Source organism: Eleutherodactylus coqui, chromosome 1, assembly GCF_035609145.1.
Source record: "Eleutherodactylus coqui strain aEleCoq1 chromosome 1, aEleCoq1.hap1, whole genome shotgun sequence".
Taxonomy (NCBI): domain Eukaryota; kingdom Metazoa; phylum Chordata; class Amphibia; order Anura; family Eleutherodactylidae; genus Eleutherodactylus; species Eleutherodactylus coqui.
This window is the reverse complement of record NC_089837.1, coordinates 342,377,327-342,391,007: the sequence shown is the minus strand read 5'-3', so window position 1 is coordinate 342,391,007 and position 13,681 is coordinate 342,377,327. Positions and strand designations below refer to the sequence as shown.

Genomic DNA, 13,681 nt, shown 5'->3' with positions numbered 1-13,681 from the left:
CCCCGGTCTACCTTAAAGCCAGTGACGTCACCAGCCGAAGGCGGGGCAGCAGCGATCACGTGACATCGTGAAGCCCGTGGCGGCCATGTTGGGAACGGAGATGGACGTAGATATACTCTAGTAATGCCCACTACGTGCGCAGCTTTTGGGTGTTCCAACAACTCTAAAAGGGACAACCAGGTAACCTTCCATCGGTAGGTAATGGGGGAGACCTGAATGGAGGGGAGGTCCAACAAGTTGTAAACTGATGGCTTTGAGACCTGCTACAAAAGCTTCAGCCAGCTAATACTGTACTTGTAGAGTGTGAGATCAGCTGCAGCCATCGAGGTGGTCACGGGGCCCCCCAAGTGCACCCTTTTCAGTGGCGCAATATTAATTGAATCAAATGATGCTTTTACTACTTTCTTCAATTCAACCAATCATGTTGGAGGACTTTGGAGAGCAGAAAAGTCAACGACACGTCCTGACGCAGTAAAGGGACTTTTTTCGGAAGATATCCCTTTTCCAAGGCTGGACATGCACATTAGCTGGCAGCCGAGCCTCCATACATAAGCATGGACAGCTCCACCAAATGTGCACTGGTTTTGACCATAGAGGGGGGAAGAAACCTGCTTGTAGACTTATCTCCCTAAATGCACAAGGATGAAGTTAAAAGTCAACTGCTCCATCCTTCTTTGCCCACCATAGGAGGCCCTCATATACATTATATGTTCAACTGTTATGCAGCTAATGTGTACGGTAAGACCGATTGCCCGGCTGTTATGGCCAAGGGGGGCCAACCCGCTGCAACCACGACTGTAGCCGTATATAAAGGCCATTCAGAAGGCACGCTCGTTCAGATAACAGCGTTTTGGTCAGTACTCTGCTTCAGTACTTGTGAGCCAAAACCAGGAGTGGAGCCTGCAGAAAGAAGCTATGATCAGCTGAATCCCAGGGTCACTATCAGTGCTTCCGTCACTGACCGTAGTGACAACGGCCCTGCAAATCAGCTGAATTCAATGGTCAGCGCTTTCTGCATTGACATCAGCCTCGGGAATCAGCTGATCGGCAGTGATCTGAGCAGTGAGTCCCCATCAGTCATCAATAGGAAAAAAAATCCTGTGTGAATAAGCTGGATTTACCAGAGTGGATTAGAGGGATGCTATATATATATATATATATATATATACGCCTTAAAGGGATTTTGTGGGACTAAACTATCGATGAGCTATCCTCAGGACAGGTCCTCAGTAGTTGATTGTTGGGGGTCCCGAGCAATGGACTGTGCCAATCAGAAGTCTGAAGAGCCTCGGTGTCTTCTTGTGACATCACCAGTCATTTGGCCTGAGAGCAGCTCAGTCCCAGCCAAGTGGAAGGGATTGATCTGCTCCGCAAGGTATGACACTGTCTGGAGTGAAGCAGCTGCAGTATTCGAGTACCATTGTCACTTCAACCCGCTGATCAGAGACCAAAACGGTCTTTGTCTGGTAAGTGGGGGCCTATAGATTTTTTGAGCCTTCCGGGCAGATCTAACGTAGTCAGCAAAATGCAGTATAAAAGTTGGCTTAGTGAGTGAGTCTGGAGGGTGGCTTTAAGCTGTAGGCAGCCACCACCACCTCAGTGGACTGATTTTATAAGCGGTTGTACATAGGTGTATACGGTCATGATGTTCTAACAGCAATATGTATTATAGATTTCCTTCAAACCCAGAAAGAAGAAAGCAATGGCTTAACCTTGTGAACAGAGAAAACTTCTCCCCAAGCCTGCACACATTTCTGTGTTCCAAACATTTTGAAGAATCTTGCTTTGACAGAACAGGACAAACTGTGCGCTTACGGACAAATGCAGTGCCTACAATATTTATCTATCCAGACCACATGGTGGCAAAGGTAAGCACTCAGGTTTCACTGTCTAAACAACTATTCCAGTAGGTAGTTTGAGTATGTACAAACACAAAACATATTGGAATTAGGCTGGGTTCACACAGGGCTGATTTGCCGCGGTTTTGCCGCAGATTGCCGTTGCATATCCGCACTGCAGCAAAACCGCTGCGTTTGCAGTGCAATGCAGCACAAATGAGATTTGCCAAAAAGCTGTTCTCACAGGACGGATTTTTTCCGCACAGCCGCAGTGCGGAAATGCAATTGCGGCGCGGTTTTAAAAGATGCAGCATGTTCATTCTTTGGTCTTTTTCGCAGCGCTTTTTTGTCTATAGACCTCTATGGACGCAGTCAAAACCGCACCAAATACGCGGCAAAAAGTAAAAAAGCGCTGCGGAAAAAAATGCTTGCGGATTTTTCCGCACGAAAATCCGCAAGCCCAAATTAACCTTTGAAGCGGTTTTGCCGCAGAAGCAGTTCTTCTGCGGCAAAACCGCAACGGAAAAACTGCGGCAAAACCACGACAAATCAGCCCTGTGTGAACCCAGCCTTAGGTTCTACCGTTAATTCAGTTTCCCTGAGTCCATCATGACAGACAGAGTCCTCTGACTTCTGTAAGGACAGGGAGACGGAGAGTTTAAAAGCACCCTGCTCCACCTTCAGTGACTTCCAATAACCAGAATGGATAGACTTCACCATTTATTAACAAAGAACAGTCGTTACAACGTTGCGCCATGTACAATTATTATAACAACCTATGGGTGGATAAGTACAGATGCTGTCATGATGGACTCATGGAAACCAAACGGTAGGAAATACTTCCCATATTGCACATCGTCCGGTCATGACAGCACACCTGGAGCAGTACTAGATTACAATCTAACTGCAGCCTGGAGGACTTTGTGTGTAAAGGCAAGTTCTTTTTTAGAATCTAAATCCAATGGGTAATGTCTTGTAAAGGTGTGAATGTTGGACCAGGCAGACACTTTGCATATTTGTTCTGCTGAAGCTTCCACACGCTCTGTCCAAAAAGACAAGAACCCTTGTAGAACAAGGTCTAAGACCCTCTAGAGCAGTGTTCCCCAACTCCAGTCGTCAAGGACCACCAACAGGTCATGTTTTCAGGATTTCCTCAGTGTTGCACAGGTGATGTAATTATTGTCGGTGCCTCAGACATTGCCACAGGTGTTCTTACTATAGGATATCCTGAAAACATGACCTGTTGGTGGTCCCTGAGGACTGGAGTTGGGGACCCCTGCTCTAGAGGGTATCTGTCTTAAACCCTATATGCCTGCTGGATTGCCCTTCTAATCCATATAGCAATGAAGTCTTTAAAGGCCACCTTCCCTCTATTTGGATCCTGGAATTGAACAAGTAGGTTATTACCTCTCCTAAAGGGCTCAGAAGGTTCTATACAGGCCAACACTGCCCGCCTCACATCTGAATCATGAAAACAATCCTCTTTATTATTGCTAGGATTCTGACAAAAGGAAGGTACAATTATTTCCTGTTCTCTATGGAATGTGGAAACCAGCTTAGGAAAGAGATCAAGCCTAAGAATTATTCTATGCTTTAGAATTGCCAGATAGGGCTTCCTGCGGGAAAGAGCCTGAGTCTCACTAATCTTCTAGCTGATGTAATTGCTACCCTTTCAGGATGAAAAAACCTCACAAAATAAGGACTCTATAGGTAGAAAAGGGGTGACTGTTTTGGACTAGGTTGAGATTCCAAAAGGAAATTGATCTTCTGATAAAAGGCCAAAGTCTATCTCCCTTGAGAAATCTTTGGATCATACATGCTCTGCTAGACGGACATTGGAAAAGGCACTAAGAGCAGAAACCAGCACCTTTAAGGGTTCCAGGTCTCAGCCCCTTCTCTAGACCTGCTTGAAGAAAGTCTAGTATCCTAGGAAGGTTAGGATCACACAGATCAGACTGATCTGAGCCACACCAAGAGCAAAATATCTACCATATTCTAGCATCTATGGAAAAAGGAACAGCTGTACGACTCTTTAAGAGAGTGGATCTAAGAGTCCTTGTTTTTCAGCATCCATGCCATCAATTTTAATTTAGAAGATCCTGTCTGAGAGGTAGAGGAATGGGCGCTTGGATTGAGAGAGACAGCAATAGCGGAAACCAACTTCTCTTTGTCCACGATGGGGCAATGAGGATCACTGTAACTCTGATCTGGACCTAATGCAAGACCCGGGAAAGGAGAGGCATCAGAAAAAAGCATAGTCCTGGCCCATGGATCTAGTGAAAATAAGTTTTGCATTTCTCCTGGTTACAAAAAGGTCTGAGGCTGTCCCCGTTATTTTATGATCAAACTGAAGACCTCACAATTTAGTGTCTACTCAGCCGGGTCTAACCTCTTCCGACTTAAGAAGTCTGCTATTATTTTCTGGGAGCCCCTTAGGTGTACTACTGAAAGGGACAGCACCCTTGTTTTTGCCCACAGAGTCTTTGCACAAGTTTTTGAAGTTCAGGACGGCTGGTGCCACCCTGATGGTGAATAAAGGACACTGCCGTTATCAGAAAAGATCTTAACATGCCTTCCTCTTACTAACTTCTGCCTGTGTGCTTCCCATATTGCTCTTAATTCCCTAAAATTTGAGGCTTGGGATCTGTTATAAGCCTAGCAAGAGCCCTGAAATACCTGGTCCACAAACAGCGCCCCACACCTTGCATCTGTTGTTAGTAGAGATGAGCGAGCGTACTCCGATAAGCACTACTCGCTTGAGTAATTGGCTTTATCCGAGTATCGCTGTGCTCAGGTCTAAAGATTCGGGTGCCGGCACGGAGCGGGGAGCTGCAGGGGAGAGCGGGGAGGAACGGAGGTAAGATCTTTCTCTCCTTCTCTCCCGCCCGCTCTCCCCTGCTCCCCGCTGCGACTCACCTGTCAGCCGCAGCGGCACCCGAATCTTTAGACCCGAGCACAGCGATACTCGGATAAAGCCAATTACTCGAGCGAGTAGTGCTTATCCGAGTACGCTCGCTCATCTCTAGTTGTTAGTAATACAAAAGGGGAAAAGGACCACTGTACCCCTTTTCTAAGATAAGGTGATATCCAGCAGGCAAGAGAATTGTCCAAGAGGGCCTTTTAGCAGGCTTAGAAGGATGAGCAGGTTGAGGTGCAGGGAGAGATTAGCTATCAAGGCTTATACCCCCTCTCTAACCATGCATCGGATATCGTTTAACTAGCCTGTTCATCTCTGACTATTCTGGATATACATTCCATGCATAGCTGGTTTATAGCTTTCTTGTAGTTTATTTGCACATAAAGCACATTTCTTAGCCTCTTATCAGGCCTAGGTTTCTTGCATTGTTATATAAACAATGGTTAATAGTAGTTGCACAGGAGGACCCCACTTCTGAGGTTGCGTGCTTACATCATACCCCGGCCTCTTCCATATAGCATGTCTTCTTGTGCCACAGCACACATCTGCAGTGGGCATTCATGCAGTCTGATGAATGCCACCTAACACGCAGCACCGAATGAACTTGCATCTGGATCAGTGTACCTTTGATCGCCTCAACTCCTCATTATTCCACTGTGAGTGGGAAAAAGGCTAAAGGGACCACACAGTGGGTTTTAGGTTGGTAAGGAGGAAACCTGCAGCCCCAATCAAGCTTTATTCACCTTGTTTTTCACAAAGGGAACTCCATGGACACTGTAGGGTGAGGAACAAACACTGGAGGTGGGTGGGTTTGCTTTTAACCTCAAGTCTTACTGTCCCTACAGGTTGTCATAACTGGACGATGTGGAAAGACAGGAATTAGGTCCTACCTGTTAATTCCTTTTCTTGAAGTCATCCTGACAGCATACACATGGAGGTTGCCTGCTGGACACCTGTTGGGACAGGAAGCGGAAACTACAAAAGGCAACTCCCACCACCGGCTCACCAGTGTGTACCAAATAACTACAGTGACCCGGCTTTGCTTAACCAATCATTTCTAATATGGAAATCATAGTACAATACGTTACTTCATGTAAAATATAACCGAAGGGGAGGGAAAAGCCCCTATGCTGTCAGGATGACTTCAAGAAAAGGAATTAACAGGTAGGACCTAATTCCTGTCTTCCCCTCATCATCCTGACAGCATACACATGGAGGAATACCAACGACCAAGGGCTTTAGGGAGGGACCACTGCCTGTAGCACCTTCTGCCCAAAGGCCATATCCCAGTTGGCCCCCAAATCCAGGCGATAGTGTTTAACGAAAGTATGTGTGCTCGACCCGTGGCGGCTCTGCAGATCTGGTCGGTTGTCGCCTGGGCTCTCTCCGCCCAGGAACAGGCGACCGCCCTAGTGGAATGGGCTCTAACGTCGCCCGGGAGTGGGATTCCCTGGGATCTGTACGCCTCTTCTATGGCCCTCCTGACCCAACGCGCTAAGGAGTCCTTAGTAGCGGCCCCTCCTCTGCGTGGACCTTGAAATTGAATGAAGAGGTTGTTAGACTTCCTGAAGGAATGTGTGAATTCCAAATACTTCAGGACTGCTCGTCTAACATCTAAATTATGGAACCTCTGTTCCGTGGTATTACGGGGTTCCTGACAGAAGGAGGGAAGTACTATACGCTGTTCTCTGTGAAAGTCTGTGAGAACTTTTGGTTGAAAGAAGGGGTCAGGCCTGAACTCTATTTTATCTGGGAAGGTGGTCATGTATGGGGTCCTAATCGAGAGGGATTGGATCTCCCCGATCCGTCTGGCGGATGTGATGGCCACTAAAAAGGCAACTTTGTGGGGGAGGATCTTTACTGATAGATCTTCCAGGGGCTCAAAGGGGTGTGCGCAGAGGGCCTGCAAAACAAGGTTCAGGTCCAATGGGGGCATGGTTTCTCTTATAAAGGGATGGAGTCTGACTGCCCCTTTCAGATATTTCTTAATTAGCCTATGGTCGCCTAAGGGGAAGTCGAAGAAGGCCCCAAGGGCGGCCACCTGGACCTTAAGGGTACCAGGTCTTAGCCCCATGTCCAAACCATTCTGTAGGAACTCCAATATTTTGTTAAAGGGGTTGTCCCGCGGCAGCAAGTGGGTCTATACACTTCTGTATGGCCATATTAATGCACTTTGTAATGTACATTGTGCATTAATTATGAGCCATACAGAAGTTATCAAAAGTTTTATACTTACCTGCTCCGTTGCTGGCGTCCTCGTCTCCATGGTGCCGACTAATTTTCGGCCTCCGATGGCCAAATTAGCCGCGCTTGCGCAGTCCGGGTCTTCTGCTGTCTTCAATGGGGCCGCTCGTGCAGAATGCCGGCTCCGTGTAGCTCCGCCCCGTCACGTGCCGATTCCAGCCAATCAGGAGGCTGGAATCGGCAATGGACCGCACAGAAGAGCTGCGGTCCAGGGAGGGAGCAGACCCCAGCGGCCATCTTCAGCAGGTGAGTATGAAGACGCCGGACCGCCGGGATTCAGGTAAGCACTCTCCGTTTTTTTTTTTTAACCCCTGCATCGGGGTTGTCTCGCGCCGAACGGGGGGGGGTTAAAAAAAAAAAAAACCCGTTTCGGCGCGGGACAACCCCTTTAATGTCGGGCTGTTGGAGGTCATGTATACTATGCCCCAACCACCTAGAGAAGGTATCCCACACCCTGGAGTATATTTTTCAGGTGGAGTTTTGAGGCTCTCACATAACGTAGTGGTCACCCCCTCTGATAGGCCCCGGCTCAGGTATTTTACCCGCTCAACTTCCAGGCCGCCAGTCTGAACTGTCGGACCTTTGGGCCTATCAGGGGACCCTGCTGAATGAGGTCGTCTCTCTGCGGCAGATGTAGAGGTGATCCTGTGTCGAGAGAGCGGCCAGGAGCAGGAACCAGGGTCTCTTGGGCCAGAATGGGGCCACCAGGATAACGGAGCCTGGGGACTCCTGAATTTTCCTTAGGACCCGAGGAATCAGGGGGATAGGCGGGAAGGCGTATGCAAGGTCCCAATCCCAGGCCTGGGATAGTGCATCTATTCCCAGGGAGCCCCCGTCTGCTCCCATGGAGAAAAACCGGGGACACTTGGTGTTCTCCCGAGAGGTGAACAAGTCCACCTTGGGTGTCCCCCATCTCTCTAAATTTAGCTGGAACGCGTGTGGATGTAGAGTCCACTCCCCGGGGTCTATCTTCCTGCGGCTGAGATGGTCCGCCATGGAGTTCTCTGGGCCCCTTACGTGGTACGCTGTGACGGAAGGCGTCCGCTGCTCTATCTACCCGAGAACTTTCGCCGCCAGGTCTTGGAGTCGGGGGTTCCGCGTGGATCCCTGGTGGCGGATGAGGGACACAGTTGTTATGTTATCCGAAAAGATCTTAATGTGTCTACCCCTGATCTCTGTCTCGAGGCCCCGAATGGCCTTCCAGACAGCGCAAAGTTCTTTGTAGTTGGAGGATTGAGCAGCTTCCTCCCGGTTCCAGCCCCCTTGGACATAATGACAGCCTAAGTGGGCCCCCCAACCAGTTGCACTTGCGTCAGTAAAGATGGATACTGGGGATGCGGGGTACCAAGCCGTGGCTCTGGCAAGGTTAGAGATAGACATCCACCATTCCAAGGAGGATTTTATCTTGTAGGTAAGGACGACTTTCCGATCCAGGGAGGCGGGGGATTTATCCCAGTTGTTTAGGATAAAGTCTTGGAGGGTTCTACAATGTAACTGGGCCCAAGGGACTACCCGATGCAAGAGGTCATGAGGCCGAGGACCCTCATGCCTCTCCTAAGGGAGACTTTAGTGGTTAGAAAAAGTGCCCGACACTCATCCTGGATGGTTTTTTTTTTTTTTTTTTATTTGCCTTTCTAGGGGAAGGGATGAGCACTGATGGTGTGAGTTCAGAATCACTCCCAGAAATTTTTTATTTTTTTTTTTCTTTCTGCTCGGGCAGAAGACTGGATTTAGAGGAGTTGATGATCCAGCCTAATGACTCGAACAGACGGAGTGTGAGGTTGACCTGGAACTGGAGTTCTGAAGCCGATCCTGTTATGATCAGGAAATCGTCGAGGTATGGGACAATCAACACCTTGTCAGTGCCGCCACCATCTCTAACACCAGTTTGGAGAACACCCGGGGTGCGGAGGAAATCCCGAACGGCAGGCACGTAAATTGAAAGTGAGAGACAGAGCCATCTATCACCAGGGCAAACCGCAGAAACCGCTGGGAATCTATGTGTATACGGACATGGTAATATGTGTCCTTTAAGTCCACGGTGGCCATGACACTATCCGGCGCAATTAAGGGGATTGCTGACCGCACCGATTCCATTTTAAATCTTTGATACGTGATAGATTTATTCAGGAATTTCAGATTAATTATAGTTCTATAGGATCCATTGTTTTTTTTTTTGATTAGGAACAAGGGGGAGTAGCACCCCTTGAATAGTCCTTCTGCGGGAACCCGAGTGATGGCCCCTAGGGACAACAGCTCTTGCACCCCCAACTGGAGGGCCTGAGCAGACGCAGGTGACTGGCAGGGGGTGACTATGAACCTCCGGGGAGGAAATTTCAATTTTGTAGCCATCCGAGACTAGGCGTAAGGCCCAGGGATTGGAGGTCGCCTCGTTCCATCTAAGGGCGAACCCTTTCAGTCTACCCCCTACTTGTAGGATCCGGGAAGGCAGATTCTCACCCCTTCCGCCTTTGGGATAGGACCAGCGTCCGGTTTTCCCTTTCCCCTTGTATGCTCTAGAGGGAACAAAAGGAGAAGGGTAGGAGGAGGAAGCCGCTTAAACGATTTCTCCGATGGTAGTCCCTGGCTCTTTTCCGATGCCTTCTCTAGGCGAGTATCCAAGGAAGGCCCGAAGATTCTGTGTCCTTGGGAGGGCAGGGAACAGAGTCTATTCTTGGAGGCGTTATCTCCTGTCCAGGCCTTAACCCAGACAGCCCTCCTGATGTGTTCGAGAGGGCTGCTGAACGGGCCCTGAACCTCACTGACTCCATAGAGGCGTCTGCCAGGAAGCCGGTTGCCTCTGGAGGAGGGGAAGGCAGCTGGAGATGTCCTCCCTAGAGCCCCTCTGAGAAATCAGCGTCTGGAGTTGGTCTAACCAGACTGACATAGATCTCGCCACAGATGTGGCCGTGATGTTGGCTTTGACGGTCAGGGCCGCGGTCTCCCAGGCCTTTTCCATCGCAGAATCCACTCTGGTATCTAGTGGATCCCGCAGTTGGGAAATGTCCTCAAAGGGGAGGGCTGCTTTTTGAGACCCTGGCGACCGCCAGATCCACCTTAGGGACGGTTTCTAGGAACTCGATATCTTCTGGTGTGAAGACCATCCGATCCTTGAATTCCTTGGACAGGAAGAATTTCTGATCTGCCTGTTTCCACTCTGTCAGGATCAGCTGTTTTAAAGTGTTATTAACTGGAAATGACGGTTTTGGCTGTGGTAGGAGTCCCCGGAACAGGCAATCCTGAAAGGATGGCTGCTGCGGCACCTCTTCCTCCACCTGCATGGTGCGCCGGACTGCAGTTAACAGCTGACCCAAGTCCGCCGATGAAAAGAAATACTTCCTTGTATCCTTCATGGGCGGCATGGATTCTGAAGGAGAATCTTCTAGGACCTCCTCAGAGTCTGACTCTTCCATTCGTGCCCGCCTTACCTTTCCGTGGGGGGCGGCAGAGAAAGAGAGGAGAGCGAGGCTTCAATCTCCTCGCGGATCGGATATCCGACATGCCCGAGGAGCCCTCTTTGCGGATCACCTTCTCCGTAGGGTCCGCGCGTAGTGGCTTGGTGTGGCCCTCTTCTAGCCGCCGCAAGCCAACTGGACATTTGCGCACTCGCTTTTTGGCCTCTCTAACCTTTTGTGCATCTCTGTCCTAAGAGACGGAGACAGCAAAAAGGACTTCCAGCACCAGATCCTGATGTCTCAATCCTCCCTCCCCGGTACTCCCAAAGCAGTCTACTCACCAGCAGGCTGCTTTCAGTGTCCTCTCTGGCTGACATCTTCAGTAAGGTGCAGCCAGGAGAGATGCAGAGGAATCCAGTCCTTTTAAATTTTCAAATTTGGCGCCGACACGCCCACTTTAAGTGAGGCCCCGCCCCCCGTGATGCAGCTGCGCTGACGTCACGCCGCCGCGCCGGACCCGGGGCATACACCGCATACACTAGGCGCCAACCAGTACACTCGTGGGCACGCACGCCGACCAGCACCCACGTGGAGACGCCGACCGGACCCGCCGCCTAGGAGACACACATGGCGCTATATGGAACGCTTCACGAATTTGCATGTCATCCTTGCGCAGGGGCCATGCTAATCTTCTCTGTATCGTTCCAATTTTAGTATATGTGCTGCCGAAGCGAGCACTTTTTTTTTTTTTAGTAAAGCTGGCACTTGAGGGGACTTGATTTGAACCAGGGACCTCTCGATCTGCAGTCGAATGCCCTTCCACTGAGCTATGCCCCCCTGGCCCGCCCCGAGCGCTGCTGGCATACCTCTCTAGACGTGGATCCCTGGAGACACCGGCGTCCGAGCCTGCAGGTACCGGGGCTGCTTCCTACCGGTACGACAACCCCACTGGGCAGCGTACCGGGGGAGGATTTTCCCACTGGGGGAACATTGCTGGGTAGATCCTGCGGGTGAGGGTCCCCTCGTAGGGTCTCACCCGCGCAAGCCCTGCCTGCCCGAACAGAGAGTCGTCCCCCCACGGGCGGACAGGCTGCATGGGAGTCTTCTTTCTTCATTCACCTCCAGGATACACCTGGAGGCCCGTTTGGACTGTCCTGTAGGGACAGGAAGACACTGGTGAGCCGGTGGTGGGAGTTGCCTTTTGTAGTTTCCGCTTCCTGTCCCAACAGGTGTCCAGCAGGCAACCTCCATGTGTATGCTGTCAGGATGACGAGGGGAAAAGTAGATTCTGCTGCTATAATCATTTTAGACTTGTCGAGCAGCCATTTGAGACCATATTAGTGCTTATGGGGACAGTCATCCTAGCATGCAGAGTGCGGCAACTGTGTAAATGGCTATATGTGGCCTAACAGGGCATATGGCAAGGGGTTTTCTTTATGAAGCAACCACTTCAGTATTCAGGTTTATCAAGCAACATTTACAAGTCTGCAATGATTGTATGTTAAGCTGAAGGGAGACAATGTCCATCTAGTTCAGCCCGTTTCTACCCCCTCTTGTTGATCCAGAGGAAGGAAGAAAAACATACAACACAAAACAAACCCAATGAGGCAGAAGCCAATTTAACCCATTTGCAGGAAAACATTCCTTCACGCCCCCATAATGGCAGTCAGAATAATCCCTGGATCAACATTCCTACCTGACTCCAAGACCCGGATCCACTAACCTGCTGGCTAATGTCTATATCCTGTAATGTTGTAGTAGTCTCCTCTTACACTCCTCTACCAATTTTGCCATCACCACATCCTCAGGCAGAGAGTTCCACAGTCTCGCTGCTCTTACAGTAAAGAACCTCTTTCTTTGTTGGTGATGAAACCACCTTTCCTGTAACCGTAAAGAATGCCTTCTTGTTACAGTCACAGTCCAGGGTATAAACACATCATGGGAGAGATCCTTGTATTGTCGCCTCATGTATTTATACATAATTATTTGGTCGCTCCTTAACTGCCTTTTTTCCAGGGTGAATAATCCCAAATTTTGATAGCCTCTCTGGGTATTCCAGTCCTCACATTCTGTTTTTATTACCTTAAGATGCCCTTCTTTGAACCCCCCCCTTGAGCACTGCAAAGACCCTCAGACTCTTGTATGCTTATATTACAGATAGCCCTTAAAAAAGCCATCAATGTGAAGCCAGAAGAGAAGCAGTCATCCAGATCTACTACAGACATAAACTCAGTCCCTCCCGGTGACCACAGTTACTGCTTACCAAAGGCTGCCGAAGTGAAGAGAAAAATCTGGGACCTTGAAAGAAAGTTGGAAATTGCTCACAAGAAGATAAAAATCTATCAGCAAAGAGAACGGAGAGGCAGGAGGAAAGGCATGACAGAAGTCGCCGCAGATCCAGTTGTGGAGCAGCCACCAGAACACACGTCACTACAGCACAAAGACGACATGGTGTCCAAAGCCACACAATACGACTGGTGGTAACAGGAGGGCTGCCATTGTTTGACTAATATACTGGCCTTCTGTACATGACACAAAGGTTGTGTCTATAAAGCAGTCTGTATCTTACCCATGTGTGAAAATAGAACCAGGATATTCTGCTAGGGATTTCCAAGAGTCCTCAAACATTACCTCCAGAGTTCAAGCACACCATGGGTGGCTTGCCATAAACCAGACTGGTAAGGTGAAGCAAGGTAGATCAAGGCAGTGATATAAAGAGGTTTGGAGTCACACCTCAATATTGTCATTTGTGAAACAGCAGTTTCCGATATGTAAATGGGGCATCCAAGACCAATTTTAAATGCTTATGCAGCATTTTGTAGCGTTTTACAACTTGGAATAAAGTCTAACCGTTGTGTACCATTGTACATCTATGGAGATTTTTTTGGGCATCAAAACAATTATATTGGGCTCATACACACTTGCGCTTTTCATTTTCCTGCTCCGTTCAGGAAGCAGAAAAACCTGCAGCATCTAAACAGATCTATTTTGACAGGGGAACAGACCCCATTGACCTTAATGGGGTGTTTTTGTGGCGGTTTATAGAACCAAACAGTGCAACAGCTACCCTATTTGTGTCCTAGTTTCTGCTAAAAAAAATGGCAGAGGTTCCAATCTCCAATGCTGATGTGAATGAGCCCTTCTATGAAGTCACATTTTATTGTCTAATCCGTTTAAAAACAAAAAACCCTGCAAAGCAGCCCTGAATTTCTGGAACGTGTGGGATTTGTGGTTTGAGAGTCTAGCACACAATTCACTGTAATCCACCCACTGATAACATGTTCTAA

The 13,681-nt window shown here is 49.0% G+C and overlaps 1 protein-coding gene and 1 non-coding gene across 2 annotated transcripts; one reads left to right on the top strand and one right to left on the bottom strand.

The window, feature by feature from the left end:
* The first annotated feature begins 5 nt into the window (after positions 1 to 5).
* On the top strand, positions 6 to 13,348 carry LOC136576633 (THAP domain-containing protein 2-like). Its single transcript, XM_066576107.1, has 3 exons — positions 6 to 194; positions 1,673 to 1,868; positions 12,552 to 13,348. The coding sequence occupies exons 1-3, from the start codon at positions 124 to 126 to the stop codon at positions 12,876 to 12,878; spliced, it is 594 nt and encodes a 197-aa protein (XP_066432204.1). The 5' UTR covers positions 6 to 123; the 3' UTR covers positions 12,879 to 13,348.
* Positions 11,026 to 11,132, bottom strand: LOC136594007 (U6 spliceosomal RNA). Its single transcript, XR_010788457.1, has one exon. It is a non-coding gene; the product is annotated as a U6 spliceosomal RNA (small nuclear RNA).
* Positions 13,349 to 13,681: the final 333 nt, after the last annotated feature.

Bases quoted from the DNA above. Each gene is read 5' to 3' on its own strand.
- LOC136576633 (XM_066576107.1), top strand. From the start codon at position 124: ATGCCCACTACGTGCGCAGCTTTTGGGTGTTCCAACAACTCTAAAAGG. The intron at 195-1,672 runs GTAGGTAATGGG...TATGTATTATAG, and splicing joins AACCAGGTAACCTTCCATCG to ATTTCCTTCAAACCCAGAAA. The intron at 1,869-12,551 runs GTAAGCACTCAG...CTTATATTACAG, and splicing joins CAGACCACATGGTGGCAAAG to ATAGCCCTTAAAAAAGCCAT.